The sequence below is a fragment of the Nomascus leucogenys genome, chromosome 14 (assembly GCF_006542625.1).
Source record: "Nomascus leucogenys isolate Asia chromosome 14, Asia_NLE_v1, whole genome shotgun sequence".
NCBI classification, from domain to species: Eukaryota; Metazoa; Chordata; class Mammalia; order Primates; family Hylobatidae; genus Nomascus; species Nomascus leucogenys.
In genome coordinates, this window is record NC_044394.1 from 59,123,488 (window position 1) to 59,149,291 (window position 25,804).

The window sequence follows — 25,804 nt, forward strand, 5'->3', positions numbered from 1 at the left end:
TAAGGGGCAGTTAGGAAATCTCTGTGAGGAAGTCCAGCAGTCAAATAAAAATATGGGCTAGAGTTTAGAAGATATCAGATTTGGAGAGTTTGGGGAATGATTTGCAAAGAATATCTGGCTGGAAAGAATGAATGAGATCTTTGAAGCATATGTGAAAGCGACTAAGGGTAGATTCTTAGGATACACATGTGGGAGCTAGAAAGAAGAAGAAGGAAATAGAGTAATAACAGATAGGAGGGATTCCAGAAGGGCAGAGTTTCAGGAGAGTCAAGGAATAGAATATTTCAAGGAAGGGAGTGAGTCACAAGTATCAAATGGTGCATAAAGTTTAAAGAGAATGAGAACTGAGAAAAAGTTCATCCCTTTAGTCCTTGGAGAAATGTAAGGCAGCAGTTATAGGCATAGAAAACATTATTTGTTTTCCAGGAATAACAGATGATCTGGTTTGGATAGAACAAAGGTCATTTTGAGAATTAGTTGAAAATAAGTAGGTCTGGCTAATGAGGTTGTACTCCAGGCAATGGTGGGCTATTTTCTCATTCTCTTGCACAAAAATTTATTATTAAGTCAGTGACCAATACTTCAGATTAATCTTGGGTGGGTATTAGAATAACTTGGTTGGTGGGGGTGGCTAGATGATGTGGAGAAAGGAGTTTACTGCCATGGTTTAGGTGAGAGGTAAGAAGGGAAGCAGCAGCAGGTAAGTACCACATCTCTAGAGTGCCCAACCATCTTGTTAATCTCTCACCAAACCCATCTTTCTTCTCAGATGAGGATGCTCCCACTGTCACACAGCTGGAGTCCTGTGCCTCTGCAGAGTCCTCCATTCCAGTAGACTCTTCTGACCCAGCATTCCCTTTTTGGGGACTTCAAAAGTTTTAACAGGCCTTCTTCAAGACTCTCAGTAAAATAGAACCTTGTTTGCCATCTAGAACAAGAGATGAGTAATTGGAGTGGGCCAGTAGTACACTTATGTTCAGGGGATATATATCGATATTTCTGCAACAGCTACCATGAAAGTAATTAGGTTCCAATGACGCCATATGCCCACCCCAGTTTGTGAACTAAAGATATCATACCTGGCATTTCCATGCCATGACTTTGACTCTCAACCAGCCACTGTTAACTTCCCTCTCAGTCCTGGGTTGAAATCATCCTTGTTTTTAGATGTTATCTTGAAGCCTCTCTTAGTGCCAAATGCTAGACCAAGGTAACTTCTGGCTGGCCCTGATGAAGCTCTTACACCTCTTGTTCCTTGCCCATGTCAGTCCCTCTGGAGTCCCTGGGTAAGGAAGGTACTTACCTACCAAACTCTCACATTCTGACCTGAGCTTCAGGTCATTCTTTACTGATTTTGCTGGCTCCCCTGTCCTCTGCCCTTGGTCGTATGTCTTTCATCCTTGGGGTGGGGAATAGGAGGAGAATGGCCCTTGTCTCTCTAGGCCTCTGGGTTTCAGATGGTCCTTTATCAGCCTGCACTTTTCTTTGTCCTTTCTAAGGTTTCCAGTCCTCAGGAGGCCTGCTTTCTTCCTGATCCTTCTTGTCATGTAGCATATTCTCCAGCCAGTTACAAACCCTATAGTTCAGCAGTGTTTCAGAGGAAAGACCTACCTTCAGCCTCTTAGGTGCTTCTTGGGCTGTCCTAGGAATTTCTTCATCAGGGCATGTGGGTGTTGGCTGCTGGGGGAATTGAGGGAGGAGGAATAAACTGATGAACAAAGGATAGCAGAGATGAGACATGCAGGAGTAGATGGGGGCATCAGGAATAGCTGACTGGTAATATGGGGATGATAGTTGGGGGTGGGGAGTGGAAGGGGAGAGGAATGGGAATTGACCTTTTCCTTCATCTGACCGTCTTTGTAATTCTCACCATGAACCTTCCCTATGACCCCTAAACCAATTGCCCCCTTCTGGTCTATAGGACGTGTCCAGGTTCCAGCAGGTTGAAAGACTTGAGAGTGGCCGGGGGAAATGTCCTTTTGAGCCAGCTCAGCGGTCAGCAGCTGTAATGGCTGGTGAGTGGGAAGAGACAAGAACCTGTAACTTCTTCCTAATTTCCTCCTTCCCCACCCCTGCTGTTAGAATTTCTGTGTTCTTTCTTACCTTGGAATGTCTATTATTCTCATATCTCTTTTTAGCCTTTCCTGTTCTTCCCTGAGTGCCTGTGTGACCACCTGCTTTTCCTCACCTAGTATGATATCCCCAGGATTCTCTCCACAGAATGTATCCTCTGCACCTCTAGTGTAATGTGTCCTCTCTTAACCTCATTTTCTTTTCTCATAGTGTTTTTTTTCCTGTTAATAAGTGGAATATACTACAATGCATATTGTAATAAATTTGGAAAAAGTATAAAGAAGAACATGAAAAAAACTTCTAGAACAGCACTTTCCAAAAGAACTTTATGTAACGATGGAAATGTTCTACATCTGCACTGTCCAATACAGTAGCCACTAGCTGTTGTGGCTATAGAGCCCTTGAAATGTGACTAGTGTGACTGAAGGAAGGAATTTTAAATAGTATTTATTTTATGTAATTAGCCCTGTATGTCTAGTGGTACCATATTAGTGTAATTCTAAAATATCTCTACTTAGAAAATTATTGCTAATATTTTAGGATATTTCCTAATATCCTGTATTAGTCTATTTATGTTGCTATAAAGAAATACCTGAGACAGGGTAATTTATAAAGAAAAGAAGTTTATTTGGCTCATGGTTTTGGATGCTGGACATGAAGCATAGTGCTAGTATCTGCCTCTGGTGAGGGCCTTAGGAAGCATACAGTCATGGCAGAGAGTGAAGGGGAGCCAGTGTGTCACATAGTGAGAGAGGGGGCAAGAGAGAGAGAGGGAGGAGGTGCTTTTTTAAACAGATCTTTTGTGAACTCAGAGTGAGAGCTCACTCATTACTGCTAGGACAGCACCAAGCCATTCATGAAACATCTTCCTGCATGACCAAACACCTCACACTAGGTCCACTTCCAACATTGGAGGTCACGTATCAATGTGAGTTTTAGAGGGGACAAAATATCCAAGCCATATCTTATCCTAAATGGATATTAATGTGTGTGCACACCCATGTACATTCATGCACATACATTTACTGCCAGTCCTTTGTTGCTCAGGGGAGTCAGTAATGACTATTAAATAAATTCCTGCTAGTACTTCTTTTGAACAAGCTGCCTATGATTGCTCAAGTGTGAAATGATTCTATCACAAACCTAAACCTCTTCTTGAGAGTGACTGTCTATTAGCAGCCACACAGCAAATTGTTTTTGTGCCACATAGCCTGAATTTTAGGTCAGACCACCCAACATACACCCTCCAAATTCAGTGAAAAGCCATTTTCTTGTGGTAGTGTAAAGCAGGTTAATGGAAATTTTATGAGCATGTGCACATTATAAAACTTTTAAATGTCATGCTACATGGATGTAATTTTGAATTTTGTCATGTAATTTTATATCACAGGCATTTCTATATAATTTAAAAATTCATTGTAAAGATAATGTTTAATGACATGTTGTTCATTCTGCTAACATACCATGAATTAAAGAATTCCAAATTATTTATATAAATTTAATTAGTTCAAAGATTTTGCTATTATCCATATTACTGTAATGAACATCTTTGTGCATAAATTTTTGCTCACATTTTAGGTTGTCCTCTTAAGATTCCTAGAAATGGATTACTGTATCAAAGGATGTGAACATTTAATGGCTCATTATCTGTTGCTAATTGAGTTTCTAGAAAGGGTATACCAATTTACACCCTAAATCAGCAGTGAATGAGAGTGGCTTTTCTCTCACAAAAATTTCACCAGAATGTATTGTTGTCATTTAAAAAAATCTTTGCTATTTTGAGACTAAAAATGGCACCTTGTTTTTATTTGTATTTCTTTGAATATTAGTGAAGTTGAATGTTTTTCATGTTTTAGTACTTATTTTTATTTCTTCTTTGGTAAATCCTCTGCTCATGTTCTTGGACCAGTTAACACGTAGGATATTAGTGTTTCAATTACATATCTTTTCCTTTGTGATTGTATATAATTTTTAAGCTCAATCCTTTACTTAAAGAGCAGATAACATTTTTTCTTAAAAATTTTTTCCAAACATATAACTCTTTGATCTGTTAATATTTGGCGTTATTTTGATGAATCGCATGAGAGGGGGATCTAAATTAATTTTTCACAGCTAGCTAATCAGTTGACTCAGCATCATTCATCATACTGTTTTTTTCTTTCCTTGCTGACTTTTTTTTGCCAATTTTATCATAAAATTAATTTTTGCCTATATTTTTGGGAAATATTTTATGTAAAACAAAAATTAGGACACAAGATTCTAACAATGAAAATTTTTTCCTATGCATGACTTTATTTTTTAGGGAAAGTTTTAAAAGCTATACAAATTAAATCACTCTTTTTTTTTTTTGAGACAGAGTCTTGCTCTCTCGCCCAGGTTGGAGTGCAGCGGTGCAATCTCCACTCACTGCAAGCTGCACCTCCTGGGTTCACACCATTCTCCTGCTTCAGGCTCCCGAGTAGCTGGGACTACAGGCACGCGTCACCATATCCGGCTAATTTTTTGTATTTTTATTAGAGACGGGGTTTCACTGTGTTAGTCAGGATGGTCTCAATCTCCTGACCTTGTGATCCACCCACCTCGGCATCACAAGGTGCTGGGATTACAGGCGTGAGCCACCGTGCCCAGCCATTAAATCACTCTTTAGTGTTATAGTTAATGACTTATCTTTTTCTGAAAAATAAAAAAAAGTTTTTGAAAATGAGCATAGAGTATATATTGACTAAATACAATATTTTGAGTTGTCATGATTATCATTATCTATTGTTGAAATTGATGAGACCTTCCTTATACTCATACATGTTTGAATAAAACAATTTAGTCGATAGTTTATTTTTCTAGGTTTTTAGTCAACATCTTTGGTGACACTCAGAGTCATTAAGGAAGATTTCTGAGTTTTCTTTTTTATTTTATTTTATTTTATTATTATACTTTAGGTTTTAGGGTACATGTGCACAATGTGCAGGTTTGTTACATATGTATCCATGTGCCGTGTTGGTTTGCTGCACCTATTAACTCGTCATTTAGCATTAGGTATATCTCCTAATGCTGTCCCTCCCCCCTCCCCCAAATGTGTCCATGAGTTCTCGTTGTTCAATTCCCACTTATGAGTGAGAACATGCGGTGTTTGGTTTTTTGTCCTTGCGATAGTTTACTGAGAATGATGTTTTCCAGTTTCATCCATGTCCCTACAAAGGACATGAACTCATCACTTTTTATGGCTGCATAGTATTCCATGGTGTATATGTGCCACATTTTCTTAATCCAGTCTATCGTTGTTGGACATTTGGGTTAGTTCCAAGTCTTTGCTATTGTGAATAGTGCCGCAATAAACATACGTGTGCATGTGTCTTTATAGCAGCATGATTTATAGTCCTTTGGGTATACACCCAGTAATGGGATGGCTGGGTCAAATGGTATTTCTAGTTCTAGATCCCTGAGGAATTGCCACACTGACTTCCACGATGGTGGAACTAGTTTACAGTCCCACCAACAGTGTAAAAGTGTTCCTATTTCTCCACATCCTCTCCAGCACCTGTTGTTTCCTGACTTTTTAATGATCGCCATTCTAACTGGTGTGAGATGGTATCTCATTGTGGTTTTGATTTGCATTTCTCTGATGGCCAGTGATGATGAGCATTTTTTCATGTGTTTTTTGGCTGCATAAATGTCTTCTTTTGAGAAGTGTCTGTTCATGTCCTTTGCCCACTTTTTGATGGGGTCGTTTGTTTTTTTCTTGTAAATTTGTTTGAGTTCATTGTAGATTCTGGGTATTAGCCCTTTGTCAGATGAGTAGGTTGCAAAAATTTTCTCCCATTCTGTAGGTTGCCTGTTCACTCTGATGGTAGTTTCTTTTGCTGTGCAGAAGCTCTTTAGTTTTATTAGATCCCATTTGTCAATTTTGGCTTTTGTTGCCATTGCTTTTGGTGTTTTAGACATGAAGTCCTTGCCCATGCCTATGTCCTGAATGCTATTGCCTAGGCTTTCTTCTAGGGTTTTTATGGTTTTAGGTCTAACACGTAAGTCTTTAATCCATCTTGAATTAATTTTTGTATAAGGTGTAAGGAAGGGATCCAGTTTCAGCTTTCTACATATGGCTAGCCAGTTTTCCCAGCACCATTTATTAAATAGGGAATCCTTTCCCCATTGCTTGTTTTTGTCAGGTTTGTCAAAGATCAGATAGTTGTAGATATGCAGCATTATTTCTGAGGGCTGTCTTCTGTTCCATTGATCTATGTCTCTGTTGTGGTATCAGTACCATGCTGTTTTGGTTAATGTAGCCTTGTAGTATAGTTTGAAGTCAGGTAGCATGATGCCTCCAGGTTTGTTCTTTTGGTTTAGGATTGACTTGGCGATGCGGGCTCTTTTTTGGTTCCATATGAACTTTAAAGTGGTTTTTTCCAATTCTGTGAAGAAAGTCATTGGTAGCTTGATGGGGATGGCATTGAATCTATAAATTACCTTGGGCAGTATGGCCATTTTCACGATATTGATTCTTCCAACCCATGAGCATGGAATGTTCTTCCATTTGTTTGTATCCTCTTTTATTTCATTAAGCAGTGGTTTGCAGTTCTCCTTGAAGAGCTCCTTCACATCCCTTGTAAATTGGATTCCTAGGTATTTTATTCTCTTTGAAGCAATTGTGAATGGGAGTTCACTCATGATTTGGCTCTCTGTTTGTCTGTCAGAGATTTCTGAGTTTTCATGGTTGTGATATCTCTTGAGTCTTTAAAATTGTTTATCAGCAAAATGACTTCTTACTTGCAACAATCTAAGATAATCATTTATCGTACTTTTGTTTCAAGCAGTAATTTCTGTTTCGTTTTGTTTTGTTTTTTTGTTTTTTTGGGACGGATTCTTGCTCTGTCTCCCAGGCTGGAATGCAGTGGCGCCATCTTGGCTCACTGCAACCTCCATCTCACAGGTTCAAGTGATTGTCCTGCCTCAGCCTCCTGACTAGCTGAGGTTACAGGCGTCCACCACCACTCCCGGCTAATTTTTGTATTTTTAGTAGAGATGGGGTTTCACCATGTTGGTCAGGCCGGTCTCAAACTCCTGACCTCATGATCTGCCTGCCTCGGCCTCTCAAAGTGCTGGGATTACAGGCGTGAGCCACCGCACCTGGCCTCAAGCAGTAATCTTTAAGCATGTTTAGCCCTCTGTGAGTAATTTCTCTTTATTAGGTCAGCAAGTGAATTCGTATTAGAATGTGGTTTAAGAATACAAATTTCCAGTTTTAGTAAATGTGCTGCTGAAGCGAACACAAGAATACAAATTTCATAAAGATCATTATAAAACAAAGTGGGAGGAACATTTTCAAAAAGGTTTTAAGTCTTTTCTTTTTTTGAAGAAAATTCAGGGTTGCCTTTCAGTTGATAATTGCTGGAGGCCATCAGAACTCACTTCCTAATAGTTTAGAATGGTTAGCTTCAGTTAATGTGGAAACTATGTCTCTAGCTATCTCAGATCCAAATCATAGTCAATACTAATATTATACATTTTCATCTGAAGTTATTACTTTACAGGGTTATAATTTAAAAGTTTTTCCTGGTCTGACATAAGTGCTAGCATTTACTTGAGGCTTTCAAGAATGATTCATTATGCCTTGCTTTGCCTCTGTTTTGAAAATAGCAGTATAGAAATAGTGGTAACATTATATAAGAATTAGAACCAAAATTCCCAATTAGGTTCTGTAAAAATGTCCTTAAAGATAATAGCAGTATTTGAAATGAAAAGAGCTTTTAATTATGAAAATATGATTAGAATATGAGTATTTACTTAAAATTGTAAAAATTACAATGTGCATTGTAGAAAATTGAGAAAATGTAGAAATACATAAAAAAGAAAGTAAAAATGTTATTTGTAATTCTATCATTACCAAGCAACCACTATTATTATTTTGGAGTATTTTGAGTGTTTTCTTCTACTGTGTCTGTGTGTCTGCATATTTATAATAACTTGGAATTATGTATATTTCATTTACTATTGTATACTGAGCATTTGCTCATCATAGAAATTTTTTCTTCAAAACATGATTTTTAGCAGTTGCATACAATTACATAATTTGTACTGCATAGGTAGATGGATGTAGCATGATTTAATTATTTCTATGTAATTATACATTCAATTTTTAAAATTATTGCTTTTATAAATCATGCTGCAGCAGGAATCCTTTTACATAATTCTTTGCATTAATCTACTTAATTGTGTATGAATCAATCCAAAAAGTGGAATTGCTAGATGTAAGAGTGTAGATTTTGGCCGGGCGCGGTGGCTCATGCCTGTAATCCCAGCACTTTGGGAGGCCGAGGCGGGCGGATCACGAGGTCAGGAGATCGAGACCACGGTGAAACCCCGTCTCTACTAAAAATACAAAAAATTAGCCAGGCGTGGTGGTGGGCACCTGTAGTCCCAGCTACTCGGAGAGGCTGAGGCAGGAGAATGGCGTGAACCTGGGAGGCGGAGCTTACAGTGAGCCAAGATTGTGCCAGTGCACTCCAGCCTGGGCCACAGAGCGAGACTCCATCTCAAAAAAAAAAAAAAAAAGAGTGTAGATTTTGATGGTGCTTGATGGATTTGGACAAATTAATTGCTCTCCAGTTAGGCCTACCAGCAATGGCTACCAGCAGTGGCTAAAGGGCCTGTCCCATTGCCAGTCCCAAGTAATATGTACAAACAAACAGTGACCTCCTACAAAGTCCAGTATGATATATATATATTTTGATTGGCATTTCTTTTAGTGAGGTTGAACAATTTTTCATGTGTTTATTGGTACTTCTATTTCTTTTGGGAAAGCCTCTGAAGTCTTATTTTCAAATACGAAGTTTATCTGTACTATACTTAGATACAATTAAGAAAATGATCTCATTGTCTTTATTTGCGCTATTATAATTTGGAAAAATATGAATATTTTGACATTCACATTAGCCTAAGAACATCAGTGATTCCTTCTCAGTCTCCTTGATAGGCCTTTTGTCTTCTCATTCTTAAATGTTGGAGTTCCTTAGGCTTCTACCTAAGAGCCTCTTCTCTTCTCACTCTATGTAGTTGTGATCTCAGTGAGCCCCATGGCTTCTGTTTCCACTGCATTCTGATGGCTCCCAAATCTGCATCTGCCTCCTGGACATTACCTGGAGGTACAGACCACACATCCAACTGCCTTCCACACATCTTCAGTTGGATGTCCCACAGGAATCTGAAAATCATCATGTCCCAAAGTGAGCTCATCTTTACTCACCTCCCCCAAACCTGCTTCTCCACCAGTCTTCCCTCCTCTGAGTGTATAGTGCCATACTCACTCAGGTACACAAGCTAGAGATAGCAGTCAGTTGTCTTTGGGCCTCCCTATCACATCCTATAATAGATAGGGTTTCTATCAAGAAGAGCAGAAGACTTTGCTCTTTCTCTTTGAGAACCCATTCTGTGTTTTTATCATATGGTTTTGGTGTCACTGCATCTTGTGATGAATGCGTCTGCCAAGGAGCTCTGCAAATGTTCTAGATGCACTGCATCCTGCCAGCATTTTGAGGCCAAGTCTACCTCTTAAATCTCCAAGACTAGGATTCACACATGAAAACAAGACAGTTACAGAAATCCTACATGGCCAACAGAGGGAAAGGTAGAGTCAACACTGCATCTCCAATCATCTAATTGTGCCCAATAATAGGCTTAAAAATTTTTTTTTAAAAAAAATATCCAGCTGGCTCAATCCTTAAATAAGGAAAAGACTTTTTGAGTAGGAGCTATCTATCCAGAAAAATGTCTGATCATGGGAAGAAAAGGGAGCGGAAGAAGAAAGGCCAAGGCATGTAAAAACCGGTTGTGTGTGTTTTTTTTTTTTGGAGACAGAGTCTTGCTCTGTTGCCCAGGCTGGAGTGCAGTGGCGTGATCTCGGCTCACTGCAACCTCCACCTCCTGGGTTCAAATGATTCTCCTGTCTCAGCCTCCCAACTAGCTGGGATTACAGGCATGCGCTGCCACGCTCAGCTAATTTTTATACTTTTAGCAGAGACGGGGTTTTGCCATGTTGGCCAGGCTGGTCTTGAACTCCTGACCTCAGGTTATCCACCCGCCCCAGCCTCCCAAAGTCCTGGGATTACAGGCATGAGCCACCGTGCGTGGCCAAAAAAAAAAAAAAAAATTAGCTTTTTAAAACTAATGTACAAGGCTAGGTGTGGTAGCTCACACCTGTAATCCCAGCAATTTGGGATGCCAAGATGGGAAGATTGCTTTAGCCCAGGAGTTCAAGACCAGCTGCGGCAACATACTGAGACCTTGTTGTTAAAAATTAAAGATGGGGTCTTTAAAGGCCCCGTCTTTAAAAATGACCCTGTCTTTAAAAAAAATTAGCCAGGCATTGTGGCACATGCCTGTGGTCCCAGCTACCTGGGAGGTAGAGGTGGGAGAATTGCTTGAGCCCAGGAGGTTGAGGCTGATCACGCCACTTCACTCCAGCCTGGGTGACAAAGTGAGACCCTGTCTTAAAAACAAAAAGTAGGCTGGGCATGGTGGCTCACGCCTATAATCCCAGTACTTTCGGAGGCCGAGGTGGGCAAATCATGAGGTCAGGAGTTCAAGACCCAGTACTTTGGGAGGCCAAGGTGGGCAGATCATGAGGTCAGGAGTTTGAGACCAGCCTGGCCAACACAATGAAACCCTATCTCTAATAAAAATACAAAAATTAGCTGGGCGTGGTGGTGGGTGCCTGTAATCCCAGCTACTTGGGAGGCTGAGGCATGAGAATCACTTGAACCTGGGTGGCGGAGATTGCAGTGAGCCGAGATAGCGCCACTGCATTCCAGCCTGGGCAACGGAGCTAGACTCCATCTCAAACAACAACGACAACAACAAAACAAAAGGTAACAAACAAAAAACTAATGAACTGATAATTCCTATTGTAACTCTCCTTTAAAAGGAAGCATTTTGATGCCAGAATAGAAATTTTAAACCCCCAGGCTGTAGAGAAATATTCACTGCCATGACACATGTTTACAGGCTTTCCATCTGGGCAAGTTGGGATCTATTTTTACACATAATTACGATTTTTCTTTGGCTGTGTTTCTTCATCTTTTGTGGTTTTCTATGTCTTTTTTTTTGTATTTTCAAAATGGAAATATGTTAGTTTTTTTGCAATATAAAAGTAAAAGACGCTAACTACAAAAAACGGATTATTCAATGAATAATCTTTCCTATGCTTGCAGGCATATATACGTAGTTTTAAAAAAGTAAAAATAGGGTTGAATTATTCCTGGTGGTGTTTTCTAACCTGCTTGTTGAGCAAACTCATCACTGTGGGAATTACTTGCTTTTGCACATCATCTTTTGCCAATGGCAGATGTGGCCTTGATCCATTCAGCAATAATTTGCCAAACGGTTGTATGGTCAGTGTTATTATATAAGCAATGTATCACAATCACAATATTTGGAATTGAGAGTGTCCTGAAGAGTCCAGGACATGTGGTGATCTTGTGGACTCCTATGCTCAATATTGTAATGGTTGCTATTCCTTCTGCTGTGTAGGGGTGTGTACGTGTATATCTGTCTGTCTGTCTGTCTGTAAGATGTGCTGCAAGCCCCTTCGTACTCTTAGGGCACCTGGAGCCCTGCTACTTGCCCCCAAAGTGTCTGATCCCTCCTGCTGTTTCATAGTGTCAGTGATTCTTGGCTGTTCCACTCTGAGTGACTGCACATTTCTCAGTATTTCTGGGCTCCAGTGTTGCTGACTCCCACATTGGTCACTTAGGAAGTTTTGTGACCTCCATCTACTGCTGAGTCTTTCCATGGTTATCTGTGGTCCTTTACTGTTTCAGAATATTTATGATTGTTTTTCTCTAACCCTACGTACGAAGTCATGCTCCCAGCGTCTGCTTTACCACATCTCCTATTCTTAGGGTATCCATGACATGGCTTCTGCCAGGGTTTTGGTTTTAGAGCATTTAATGAGGCATGCTCTTAGGGAACATTTTCAAACTCTGGCCTCTGTGTCAACTTTCCCCCCCTTGGAAATACAGAGGGTTGGCTCATTTGCTGCTCCATTTTCTGCCAGGACCTTTGACCAATACTTGGTTTTTCTTTCCTGAAATTTTCTAGAAAGGAATGGAATATCTTTGTATAGCTTCCCCCTCTTCTGGTGGCAGATCAAGCATATGGCCCTTTGAAGTTTCATAAGGAGCTATAACTAACATGAATGAATGTCAACCATGTGCCAGGCCTTAGCTAGGTCTCTATTTATCTTATTTAACTGTTAGCACTATTCTGAGTGGAAGATGGCATTATCTTTATTCTGCATTTGAGGAACCTGAGACTTAGGAAAGTTACTTTGCCCAAGATCATAGTACTAATACTTAGGTACTAGTATTAATACAAGTACTAGTACTTGGGTTCAAACCCAAGTCTTCCTGTCTCCCAAACACTTGGATTCTTTTTATAATTGCAAATAATGGAATAGTCTCACTTCCCCACCCCAAAAGAAGGCTTTCAACCCTGCACTGCTGCCCTTGTAGGGCTCTGGCCCTCTTGTTCTCTGCGTAGAGTGTTTCTTCAGTGCTGGTTACCTTTCTGGTACCTGAGACATGCCGCTTCTCTGGAGCATCTGTGACCCCAGGATGCTCATGCCTCCCTCCAAGTGGCCCCCCACTCTCTGCTGCTTCCCCCAGTGTGCATGAGCCCTGTGGTTCTGGCTGAGGTTTCATGCACCCGCTTCCAGCACGTCAGCCTGTCTTGCTTCTCTAGCCTCTGACTTGATCTTCTCAGTTGCCTTTGGTAGCTCTCCCCTTAAATGAGAGTGCTCTCTTCTGGCTTTACCTTTTTCCCTGGCTATGACTTTCATGTCATGACTTAAGCATGAAGTGTGATGTCTCCCAGGTTGCTGACTCTGGCTCTGTTCCCAGGCGCCTCCCTTAATTGCTTTCCAGGATCTCTGACCGATATCCTGAAGGCACTTCAGCCTTAGAATGTGCAACAAGTGGACTCATTTCCTCTCCAGCTGCCTCTTTTATGGGCCTTATTCTATCATTTGCTGGCTTGGTTAATAATGTCACCACCGACTATCATCAGTCTTAGAAGCTAGAAACCTTGAGAGACATTGGTTTACTTCATTCTGTCTCATCTCATATTCAGTTGATGAATTTCAAATCCTATTAATGGATTCTACCTCAGAAATACCTTCCAAATCCAGCCCCTTTATTTCCTCTGCCTCTGCCTTACTTTGGGCCTTTCACTCTTGCCTGGGCTGTATGAATAGCCTTTTAAGTAGCATTATCTTTTTAAAAAACAAAACTGTTTATATCACTTTCCTCCTAAAAAAAGAAATCTCTGCAGTTTTATTCTTACCTGCAGGGTAAAGTGCATATCTGCTGGCATGGCAGAGCAGACTAACCACAACTGAGTGCCCATCCCCACACCTCCAGCTTCCTCTCTGCTCACTGGCCCTGCCCAGCAGCCTCTCTGCCCCCACATGGCTGAGCATGGCTACCCTCTTCACTGCTTGCTTGTCTTCCTCCCTGAAGTCCTCCTTCCATCTGGCAAATTTCTCATTCCCATACCTAGCTCACATGTTGCCTCTGAGATACTGTTCCCTCAGGTAGATATAGCTGGGTCCCCCATAGCTGTTAGTCTGTGCCTCCCAAAATCTGATTACACACTTTTCTTCCTGACTCACATGGGGGTTCTTGGGGCCAGAGATATACTTAGCACCCAGCACAGTTCCTTGTACATAGTAGCTGGTGAAGGCATGCCACCTTGTTCTCTCCAGAGTGCCTGTGATATTCAACACACCTCCAGGGTGTTCATGTCTTGGTACTTACTCTCTGATTCGTTTTCCTCTTACTCATGTCAGAGCCCTTGGTGGTGGTACTCAGAGTGGCTACAGTTCTCTCCCATTCAACCCACAGAGCTGAACCCCCCTTCCTTCCCAGAGTGTCTGTGATTTGTCTCTTACTCAATCTCCACTATCCCTGGAGCACCTCTGCCCCTCCACTGTACTAGGAGGGAGGACCTGATTCCTTGTTGCTTCTCCTGGCTGCCTGTGAAATCTCCACTCATCTCCTAGGCTAGTATCTCTCAAAGTGAGGTCCTGAATCACCTGCATCCGATTACTCCGATTGCTTCTTCAAAATGCAGGTTCTTGAGCCAAGCCCAGCTCTACTGAATGAGAATTGCTGGCCCAGGGATCTGCATTTAAATCACTTCCCCAAGTGAGTCTAGTATTCTCTAAAATTGTGACTTGTTCCAAAGCAGTGTACGCCCACTAATGTTCAGAAAGAACATTCATTCCCTGATACATTTACCATAGTGGGACAACTTAAATAAGATTGGGACCTGTTATAAAGCAAATGCCCCTTTTGGAGAGTCACAGTACAATCAGCACATTACAGGATCACTGAAACAGCAACAAAAAAGCCCCAGAGAAACAAGCTTGATTTTTATGAGGGGGGCCTTTATTCTCATACATATGGACATTTCTGCACAGTATTTTCTTAATCCTGGTTTCCCTGACTGCCCTGGAGCAGTTTATGTCTAGATTTCCTTAACTGCGATAATGCCTGTGATGTGCTCAGCAGTATCTTGCACTCATGGGTGCTTAGTCCCTGAGAGTCGCTGCCCTGCTTTGTGCCCTACTCTGCCTGTGACCTCTGTTGCTTCCCTCAGTGGGTCCCTGATAGCCCATCTCCTCCCTGTCGCCCTGCAGGGGGGGTCCTCTATGCTGCCACTGTGAAAAACTACCTGGGGACGGAGCCAATTATCACCCGAGCAGTGGGTCGTGCCGAGGACTGGATTCGGACAGACAACTTGCCGTCCTGGCTGAACGGTGGGGAGAGGGAGAGGGGTCCTCTGGGGGGACCGATGGGGTGGAGTCTGGGAAGGCCTAGGTTGTGTCTGTGAGGATCTGAGGCCACTGATATTCCCAGCCCCAGCCTTTGTCGCAGCCGTGGCCTTGAGCCCAGCCGAATGGGGGGATGAAGATGGAGACAACGAAATCTACTTCTTCTTTACGGAGACTTCCCGAACATTTGACTCATACGAGCGCATTAAAGTCCCGCGGGTGGCCCGTGTGTGTGCGGTGAGACCCCTTCCCAGATGTCTGTCTGTCGTCTCCTGCTCTGTCTGTCCCCCTGTCTTATCTTTTCCTCTTTGGGTCTCTGTCTTTGAATCTCTCCTGTGTCTCCTATTTTCTCTGCCTTGACTTCTCTTCTGGGAGTTTGAGGAATGTGAGAGAGAGGCTCTGGCCTCTTTGACACCCACAATTACCTGTGTGACACACTGTCTACAGGAGGTGGACTAGTGTAGAGGTTAAAGGGAGGAACTGGTGACAGATAGACCAGAGTTCAACTCCCTGCCCTACTCACCATTTAACTAACTGCCTTTGCAACTCTGTCCAGGTTCTTTAGTGTCTTTGAAACTTGTCTATAAAAAGAGGATAATAATGATGCCTGTCCGTGAGGGCTGTTTGAGGATTAAATGAGGTAACTTACGTAAAACACATAATACAGCACTTTATAAGGGCACAGTTAACTTAGTCACTGTCATTGTTATTGTGACCCCTTCACCCTTGTATCTTATTATCCCTGCAGCTACTCTGTGTGGCTCTCTGTCCTTGCATTTGTGTGCATCTGTCTCCCCGTCTGTCTGTCTGCCCTGAAGTCAGAGAGGAAACTTAAATTGGTCTCCATGCTCCTTGCCCAGTGATGATCATCTAAAGAGAACCTCCCATGTGTTTGTCACCCCAGGGGGACCTCGGGGGCCGGAAGACCCTCCAGCAGAGATGGACGACATTTTTGAAAGCTGACCTGCTCTGTCCAGGACCTGAGCATGGCCGGGCCTCCAGTGTCCTGCAGGATGTTGCTGTGCTTCGATCTGAGCTTGGGGCAGGGACTCCCATCTTTTATGGCATCTTTTCTTCCCAGTGGTGAGGGGTCTTGGTGTGGAGGAGAGTTACAGGGTGGGAGATATGTGGGGTTGGCACAATGTTAGTGTTGTCTCTTCCAGAGGGGGCAGGCTCTCCCGCCTTTGGCTGCATGCCTCCCTGTGCGTTTCTCAGGGGTCATCTCATTTGACAAGGGATGAGCTGCTATCCCTCAGACCCCTCCAGATATCCAGCTCCAACCTGTGAATTCCAGGGAAGGGGCTACCATCTCTGCTGTCTGTGCCTTCCGACCACAAGACATTCGGACAGTGCTGAATGGTCCCTTCAGAGAACTAAAACATGACTGCAACAGAGGACTGCCTGTAGTGGACAATGATGTGCCCCAGCCTAGACCTGGAGAGGTGAGGGGGCAGATCTTCATTCTAGGCCTGAAGTAAAGAGCTGCTATTAAGGCAAGAGCCCCACTAAGCATCACTGGCATGTCCTGTTCCTGGGAAACTTTGTCACCAGCCCTGTATTTCCTCTAGTGCATCACCAACAACATGAAGCTCCGGCACTTTGGCTCATCTCTCTCCCTGCCTGACCGCGTACTCACCTTCATCCGGGACCACCCACTCATGGACAGGCCAGTGTTTCCAGCTGATGGCCACCCCCTGCTGGTCACTACAGATACAGCCTATCTCAGGGTCGTGGCCCACAGAGTGACCAGCCTCTCAGGGAAAGAGTATGATGTGCTCTACCTGGGGACAGGTATATTTAGTGGTCAAGCAGGTTGCCTACCTAGTGCATACACATTCTCATCACAGAGAGGGTACTGTAATATATATAGGTCTGAGTCCCAGGCACAGGGGCATTTATGTCATTATTCTTGTTCCTTTGCTGTCCCCTAGAGGATGGACACCTCCACCGAGCAGTGCGGATCAGAGCTCAGCTCAGTGTTCTCGAAGATCTGGCCTTATTCCCAGAGCCACAGCCAGTTGAGAACATGAAATTGTACCACGTGAGTTGTAGATTTTGGAGAGTCTACTGGGGAGACATCTGAGTCCAGAGCCAGTTTGTGACCCTGAGGTCTGGGAGATCCAGTGTATTCCCCACTCCCTTTTTGTAGAGCTGGCTCCTGGTTGGCTCCGGTACTGAGGTGACACAAGTGAATACAACCAACTGTGGCCGTCTCCAGAGCTGCTCAGAGTGCATCCTGGCCCAGGACCCAGTCTGTGCCTGGAGCTTCCGGCTGGATGAGTGTGTGGCCCATGCCGGGGAGCACCGAGGGTGAGTGTAGCTGCCTGGATTTCTTGCTTACTGTGCCAGGGCTCTGTCCCATCCATATGTCTATGTTTCTCATCTGTTAATGCTGCCCTGCTGGAGGCTGTTTTCTTTTTCTGTCTGTTAGTGTCTACATCACTCGTGTGTCCTTCTGTCAGTCCATACTAGCTCATCTGTTTGTCCATCTAGTGCTACCTCATCAATGTCCTTGCCTCTCTGCTGGACCTGCCTTGACCTGACAGTGTGCCATCTCTAGTGGATGCTTCTTAGTTTTCATCTTACAAGAGCTCTTGGAAGTGTTTTCACAGTTGTCCACTCCCTCTTTCCTTGAAATGCTTTCCTCTTGCTCTCTATGACTGCATTCTTTGGTCTCCTTTACTTTCCCATCCAACTACTGAATGTTGATATTCCTCAGGATTCAGTCCTGGACCCATTCTCTTTACACTTTCATGCTCTCTTTAGGCAGTTTCATTCTTGTTACTTTCAATACCATCTGAGTGCTAAGACAACCACGAATATATCTAGTTGAGCTGTGGAACTCCCCATCTGGCTGTCTACTTGATATTCCCTTGGATGCTTCATAAGCAACTCAAATTTAGCAAGTCAAAGTACGCACTGTTGTTTCCTCTTTATCCCACGTGCTCCTCCTCTGGTTTTCCTCATTCCAGTAAAGGGAACTCCATGCATCTAGTTGCACAAGCCAGAAATTGCCCACATTGTATTATGATTTGTACTGATTCTAGCACCCAAATGTCCTTAGTCCACCCTCTTCTGTCCACATCTACTGCTACCACTCTAGTCCAAGCCATCATTGCTTCTTAACTGGACTACTCTAATAACCTAATTGGTCTTCTTTTGACCATTTTGGGCTCCTACCAGCCATTTTCCATTTAGCAGCTTAAAAGCATATGTCACATTGAAGCAAATCCCTGGCATCATATCATATTCATCTTAAATATTTCAATATATATCTCTACTAGATAAGGAGTTTTTTGTTTTTGTTTTTTTTTTGAGATGGAGTCTCACTCTGTTGCCCAGGCTGGGGTACAGTGACGCCATCTCGGCTCACTGCAACCTCTGCCTCCCTTATTCAAGTGATTCTCCTGCCTCAGCCTCCTGAATAGCTGGGATTACAGGTGCCCACCACCATGCCCGGCTAATTTTTTTATTTTTAGTGGAGGCGGGGTTTCACTACGTTGGCCAGGCTGGTCTGGAACTCCTGACCTCAAGCAATCCACTTGCCTTGGCCTCCCAAAGTGCTGGTATTACAGGTGTGAGCCACTGCGCCCAGCCCAGGACTCTTAAAAACATTTTATTGTGGGAAAGTTCAATCATATCCAAAGGTAGAGAGAATTGTATAATGAATTTCCATGCATCCATCCCTCAGCTTCAACAACCATCAGCTCCTGGCCAGTCTTGCCTCATCAGTACGTTTACTCATTCCCAACTATTTTGAAGCAAATCCTGAACATCATTTCACTTCATCCATAAATCTTTCTGTCCGTATCTCTAACATACAAGGGCTTTAAAAAAAAACCATATTACCATTATCATACCAAAAACTTACTTTCTTAATGTCATCAAATATCCAGTCAGTGTTCGGATTTCTTCAATTGCATATATTTTAAAAAGTTTATGTCAGTATCCAAATAATGCTTATTAATTGTAATTGGCTAATATGTTTCTTAAGTGTCTTTTAATTGTTGAGATCTTCCAGTAGAGTATTTTTAATCACTTGATTCTGAAGTGTTTTTGCAAACTGACCTTGAGATTTCCTATTTTGAAGTCCAGTTAATTTATAGCATATTTGTATACTACAGAACCTCAAGTATATACAGAACCCAGAATATTACAAAACCCCATGGCTACAAATTCTGTAGAGATAAAAGTACGTGTCTTTGGAATAAAACAGATTAATTCACACATGTCAAAACAGAGTGAAATGTTTAAAATGGTAACTGATCTGTAGGGCTAGATATGAAAGAAAAATTATATGAAAGATATATGATTAGAATAGTCATAACATTTAATTTTGTTTTTCTGATATTTGTCTTGAATTATAAGTGTAAAATCTTATGCCATCTCTCGATCAGATTCTTGACTTTTTGCCAACTGGGGATATAAAGTAACTCTTGGATGACAGGCTTGGCCAGCTTTGCATTTTTGGTTAAGAACTTTAACCTGGTCTTTTAGTTTTTTGGGGGAGAACTTTTAAACATCTAAGACAAAAGCAAGGGCTTTATTCTGTCCTTTACTGTTTTAATTTCCATTAAAATAAGAATTCACTGGTCTTAGATATCCTCTATACTTGAGCCTCAAGGATTCCCTTAAGGTATACATGAGTGGAGGGGGGTGGTGGGGAGTGTGGGGTGTGTGTTTATGCCAGTGTTCTGGGTTGTTCTTGTGTAAATTGCCCATACCTGAGTTCATCCAAGGGAGAAGAACATAGACTGTGAAGTTCCTGTGGCAACAGCTGTACATGTGGTCTTCCTGTGTTCCCCACTCTCAGCTAGACTAATCAACCTTGGTTTTACCCAAGAAACTTCCATCTATTCATACCAGTCTTGGGAGCTCATTTCAGGGACCTCAATTCATATTGAAGGAGTTCATACTCAGATGAGTCTGTGTTTGATTGAGGCTTTGTGTGTTCAGACCTTTTCACTGACAACCGTAGTAGGGGTCTCATTGACTTCCCTGCCTCTGGGAGTGGTGCCAGAGAGTTTAGCAGTGAGCAGTCCATCTTGCTATCCTCCATCAGATATAGTCCACCCAAATCCTGGAAGTACCAGGACTGTGCCTGGAGCTTCCAGCTGGATGACCCCAGATCCTTTGAAATAACACATAGGCCAGTATATATCAACCACTATTGAAGAGTTCCTTTGTAGAGACAAGCAGCTTTTAGGAAACAAGAAGTCACCTCACTGACCCTAAAGGAATTTTGATTAACTTCTACAGAAAAGGAGTTTGCTCTTTCTCTTAAATAAGAGGAAAGAAAAATCCCTATAGTTTTTATCCTTTTTTTGTCCTAGAGAAATCTTGTGGTTGTGGAGAACCAGGTTCATTTCGTAGAAGATTCTGTTTCTTTTAAAGCACCCCCACTAAACATCTTTACAACAGACCTAGTGCAAATTTAGCTATCCATGGTCTGCTAGAAAGATGCACGGAATTTGATATGGCAAATGAAATGTCATGAGTAATATTAAGAGGTATTGGGGAAAAATTTGGTGATGAGGAGAAACTTGACTGATAATTTCTGGAGTGATTTCTGGGATGATGGGAGATATATTGAATGAGGGAGTCTTCAGTAATACTGAGGAGGGTTGAAGGGAATGTTGACACTGGATTTACCAAGCATTCTCTTCTTTATAGGTTGGTCCAAGACATAGAGTCAGCAGATGTCTCCTCTTTGTGTCCTAAAGAGCCTGGAGGTCTGTATAGTCTGTATGGATTAGGGAAATGTGGGTGGAGTGGGTGGAAAGGGGCTAGAGAGTTGTTCATTTTGGAACCATTCTAAACCTTGGATCCTGGAAGATGTGGCAGCCAGGAACCTCGGGCCTTAGCCTCTTTAGGAATCCCCTTTTTAGCTTAGTCTCCATAGCCCCTTTTCATATCTGACATCACCCCACACTTTTCTTCATCACACCTCCAGCCTTTAGCCTCACCTCCTTTTGTGCCTTTGCTGTCTCTCGCAGAACGTCCAGTAGTATTTGAAGTTCCCGTGGCTACAGCTGCGCATGTGGTCTTGCCATGTTCTCCAAGCTCAGCATGGGCATCCTGTGTGTGGCACCAGCCCAGTGGAGTGACTGCACTCACCCCCCGGCGGGATGGACTGGAGGTGGTGGTGACTCCAGGGGCCATGGGCGCTTATGCCTGTGAATGTCAGGAGGGTGGGGCAGCCCGTGTGGTAGCAGCTTACAGCTTGGTATGGGGCAGCCAGCAAGATGCTCCAAGCCGGGCCCACACAGTGGGGGCAGGACTGGCTGGCTTCTTCTTGGGGGTTCTCACAGCATCCCTGACTCTTATTCTGATTGGTCGGCGTCAGCAGCGACGGCGACAGAGGGAACTTCTGGCTAGAGACAAGGTGGGCTTGGACCTGGGGGCTCCACCTTCTGGGACCACAAGTTACAGCCAAGACCCTCCCTCCCCCTCTCCTGAAGATGAGCGGTTGCCACTGGCCCTGGCCAAGAGGGGCAGTGGCTTTGGTGGATTCTCACCACCCTTCCTGCTTGATCCTTGCCCAAGCCCAGCCCACATTCGGCTAACTGGGGCTCCTCTAGCCACATGTGATGAAACATCCATCTAGAGCTGGGCAAATGACCACTAGTGTATAGGTGATCACTGGAACGGAGTGACCACTGAGATGCTGGGGGACACTGGGCCTGGAAGACCATCCCAGCCTCTGAGTTCTCTTTGAGTATGAGTGATTAATTGGACTTTAGTGTCTGTTCTCTCTGAGCCTGGATGGGCTTGGGGCCAGACATTTGCCTGATTCCTGATTCCCATGAGAAATCAGAACTGCTTTCTGCAGCAAATCAGGGCTTCCCCCTAACATCTGAACTCCTGTAACCCTTCATCCCTGGCCCCCTATCTTGGGCCCATTAGTTTTGGGGATGGGGCACAGGGCATAGCTATAACTTTGCTTTCTGGTTGGAGCCTGGCCAGAAGGAAGACCCCTGGAGGTGGTTGGGGGCAAATGTGCACTGAGTCCTTGGGGTAGTTCTGCTTATTCTTCAAGTTTATCTGAATCTGTGGGGAGTGCATGATCCCCATGTTGCAACATGGAGTCTCTGTCCTGAGATCTTCCCCATCTCAGTTTTCCTTTCATGAAAGAGTACTTGTAAATACATGTTGTTCATAGGAGACCTGGCCTCATGTGCATGAATGACTGGGCCGATGCTTAGGAATATTTATGAGGGATGGGGAGGAAGAAGATTGGAATGGGGGCATTGCCTGCAGAACTTTAGACCCTGTAGCCATAGAGGGAATGGCTTTCCTTTCTAAAAGGAACTGAAACGCTGCCCCTCTCCCCATTGCCCCACAACCTTACTCTAAATTTGATTAGAGAAAAGCTCCTAAAGTGACCTTCCGGGTGGGAAGGGCAGCAGTACACATGACCCCATCCTTTTCTTTGTTTTTACCCTCTGGCTGCCACCACTGCCATGTCACAGCTGCTTTCTCTGGCTAAATTGTAGGCTGTACCCCATTTCCTTGGCTCCCATTAAAAATTAACAACATTCTAATGATTAGGGAACAACAGAAGGGGAACAGTCATAGGATATACGAGCAGTATAAAGATATGCTTGCAATCAGTGACTACTCAGGGTGACATCCTTGCCCTAAAGCAGGAGTTCCCCCTACCTGGGGTCCATGGACTACCTGAAATTGTATGCAAAATGTTGTTTGTACATGTGTGTCTGTATGTCTCTGTGGGGAGGTTTTATGGCTTTTGTCAGATTTTCAAGGCCTTAACAAAGTTAAAAGACCACTGCCCTGAGGTTACTGCACTGAGGCCAAGCTAGGATGGCATCACTCTGTGGCAGCTCTCCCTGGCCTTACCCTGCCTGGAACACAGTGATTTGCTGGAACGGAGTTACCACTGAGATGCCAGAGGTTGCTGGGTCTGGAAGACTGTTGTGGCCTCTCAGTTCTCTTTGAGTCTGACTGACTGTGGCCAGTCCCTGGACTGGTAGCTGCTGGAGGCCTTCTTGTTTCTCCAGTCCCTGGAAGCTGAGCTCTATGTGTATTTAATGACATTGTCAACTCTTACCAAATGTCAAGACCTGTTCCTGCTTGACTACTTGCACATGGCTCTAGGCTTCTCCTGCTGAGTCCCGGTCTTGGCCTGTGAATGTGCCTCGTTCATCCCTGGTGCTTGAGCCCCTCAAGCTGCAGTCAATGATCCAGTCCTTCCCCTTTGAAGTTTTCTGCTCTACTTTCCTTGGCAGCAGCCTGTAAACTACTCAAAAGAGTCCCCTTGGGTTTGGAATTATCAGTGGCTTTGCCACTAATAAATGCGTGATCTTCAGCAAGTAACCTAACCTAGGGACATCAGTTTACTCATCTGTGAAGTGGGGATAATAAAACCTACCTCAGGGTTGCTGCAAGGATTAAATGAGAAAATATGTCAACAATAAAGACCTGTCTGTACCAATAGATGTTGTTATTGCAAAAATGGGCTTACTATCCATAACCATATAGCTTAACTATATGATAACTATGACATTCGTAGGCCGGGTGTGGTGGCTCATGCCTGTAATCCCAGCACTTTGGGAGGCCGAGGCGGGCGGCTCACAAGGTCAGGAGATCGAGACCATCCTGGCTAACACGGTGAAACCCCGTCTCTACTAAAAATACAAAAAATTAGCCAGGCGCGGTGGCGGGGGCCTGTAGTCCCAGCCTGGGCGACAGAGCGAGACTCGAGACTCCGTCTCAAAAAAAAAACAAAAAAAAAAAACCATGACACTCTCAATCATATTAAGCCTCACTCAGTAAAGGACAGTCATTGCTTCACAGATGTCCTGTTCTGGGTCACCTCTGGACAGCTCCTAGCTGCTAGTTTCTAGGTTTTGGGAGGCAGATCTATGATTTTTATAATCTTCAGACCTGTCTGACCTTAGTGGCCTGAGATCCCTTTGTATAGAATGGAGGAAGGCTGTGTGTTCTTTGGTTTACCCTCAGCCTATCTTTCACCCCCACTCACTTGAGGTTATGGCCTAGTTCCTCTTTGGGGGAGGAAGGAAGGTGGGGAGATGTCAAAGGGGACTGGGCTTCCTGTGGGGAATGGGAGAGAAGAGTTTTTCAAGGAGGAGAGAGACCAGGGCTCTTATACTCTGAGCCACTATCTGCCTGCCCTAATCACCTAGGGCCAGGCACCAGACAACTAGGGATGGCCTCTTTACCCCAAAGCCTGCTGAAATTACTCAAACTAGCCAATCCTAAGTCTGTCTACCCTGCCTCACTCATTCCTTCCAATGGAAACCACAATAAGCACTCTTGCCCACGTTTTCCCTGCTCCCTCTGCATCCCGACTGACCCTGGTGCTTCCCCATGTGGCCCCTGTATAGTGTGCTTTGCCTCCTGTTTCTAGGGACCTGTGAGTATAAACTTCCTCGATGACAGTCATTTCTGTGTCTGTGTGTCTTATTATACCTTATTAAAACAAACCTGGGTACATTTTTAAGACAGCAGGGATTCTCTGAAGATTAATGATTGAGAAGGATGATTGGATCTGTCTAATCAGGGAGGCTGAGGCCTCAGGCTTTCATTAGGCACGTTGCATGTCTGTCAAGTAAGGGCCACTAATCACCTCACATGGGTTCATCTGAACCCTGCCAGCCCAAAACACGAGGACGTGCCACCCATCCTCAGCACTCTCAAGAGACACTTAAGTGTGTTTGATACGTAAGCTCCAATTCCTTCCTCCATAAGTGAGAAGGCAGAAGTGGCCTTCCCCGAGGTGAGGACAGGAATGGGAGTTTTTTCTTTGATGTAGACCTATGCCCTGCTTCCATGCCACTTCCTCAGATGTGACAGACCTCTTCTGGGATGGAATGTGTGTTTGCTGGAAACAGCTGTGGCATAGAGGATTGTGAGAAAGGGTCCCCATGCTTGGTGTGGAAGGAGGGAGCTGCTCACCCTCTGTATGGGCTTCATGAGGAGCTTCTCAGCGGCAGTCATAAGAACCAAAGGATTTTCTGCCCTTTGCTGGGAGCCACATGAGCCCCCTGGATTAATGTGGAATTCTTGGGAGAGGGATGACCACCCTCAAGATGGCTGAGATCAAATATCCCATCAGATCACTGGACGCTTAGAATCGGGTTAACTTGATTAAATAAACAAATAGAAATAGATAGTTTTTGTACCTATGAGTTTGTGGAGAAAAATTCATGCCCACTATACTAATATCAGCATTTCTAAAATGATCTGTCTGGAGCATATGCGTGGTGAACCTACCTATAGATAGAGCAGAATACCTGTAAATGGGACGGAGTTGAGTGAGCACCAAGTGCCCAAAATGAAGAAAGAGGACCTCCCTTCAACCTTTTGCAGGAGTCATCCCCCTAATGCAACTTCTCCCCACACATATCCACCAAATTAACTTTTTTTTTTTTTTTTTTAACCAGACAAAGCCTATGGTTTCATCATAATAATATAGGTCATCATAGATTGAGATTGCCTTGTAAATTCCTAGGTAAACGTCCTTGGAAAAAAGGGAATATGAACCTACAGGATTCCAGTCAACAAAATAAGGTGTCCACATGCTACCTCTACAAAGGTTTGTAATACAGCTGTCATTAAGATCTTTGCTAGATAAGTTCTTATTCTACTTTGGGTATTTATTGTGTTACTAGCCAGGGCAGGCTTTGCCATGATGCAATAACAACCCCACACTCTTAGTGGCTTAAAACATTTGTTACTCATGCCGTATGTCTATCCTTGGTAGTCACTCAGGAACCAAGGCTCAGGGAGGCTTCATCTTGACACAAGCTTCCATGATTGTAGATAAAGGAAAAGGGAACTTGGCTAACCATAGGTAGGCATCCAAAGTTTTTGTCTAGAAGTAACATGCATGATCACGTTTGAATGATCAAAGCAAGCCACGTG

General features: G+C 43.5%; 1 protein-coding gene across 2 annotated transcripts in view; it reads left to right on the top strand.

The window, feature by feature from the left end:
• The window catches only part of SEMA4F (ssemaphorin 4F), a 29,949-nt gene extending 6,596 nt beyond the window's left edge, over positions 1 to 23,353 (top strand). For both annotated transcript variants that reach the window (XM_030827609.1, XM_030827610.1), the window contains exons 5-14: positions 1,922 to 2,015; positions 14,762 to 14,881; positions 14,982 to 15,133; positions 15,801 to 15,979; positions 16,191 to 16,338; positions 16,465 to 16,687; positions 16,828 to 16,937; positions 17,046 to 17,206; positions 20,570 to 20,628; positions 20,893 to 23,353. In XM_030827609.1, the coding sequence (XP_030683469.1) occupies positions 1,922 to 2,015; positions 14,762 to 14,881; positions 14,982 to 15,133; positions 15,801 to 15,979; positions 16,191 to 16,338; positions 16,465 to 16,687; positions 16,828 to 16,937; positions 17,046 to 17,206; positions 20,570 to 20,628; positions 20,893 to 21,503 (1,857 nt within the window). In that variant the 3' untranslated portion in view covers positions 21,504 to 23,353. The remainder of the gene's footprint in view (positions 1 to 1,921; positions 2,016 to 14,761; positions 14,882 to 14,981; positions 15,134 to 15,800; positions 15,980 to 16,190; positions 16,339 to 16,464; positions 16,688 to 16,827; positions 16,938 to 17,045; positions 17,207 to 20,569; positions 20,629 to 20,892) is intronic.
• Positions 23,354 to 25,804: the final 2,451 nt, after the last annotated feature.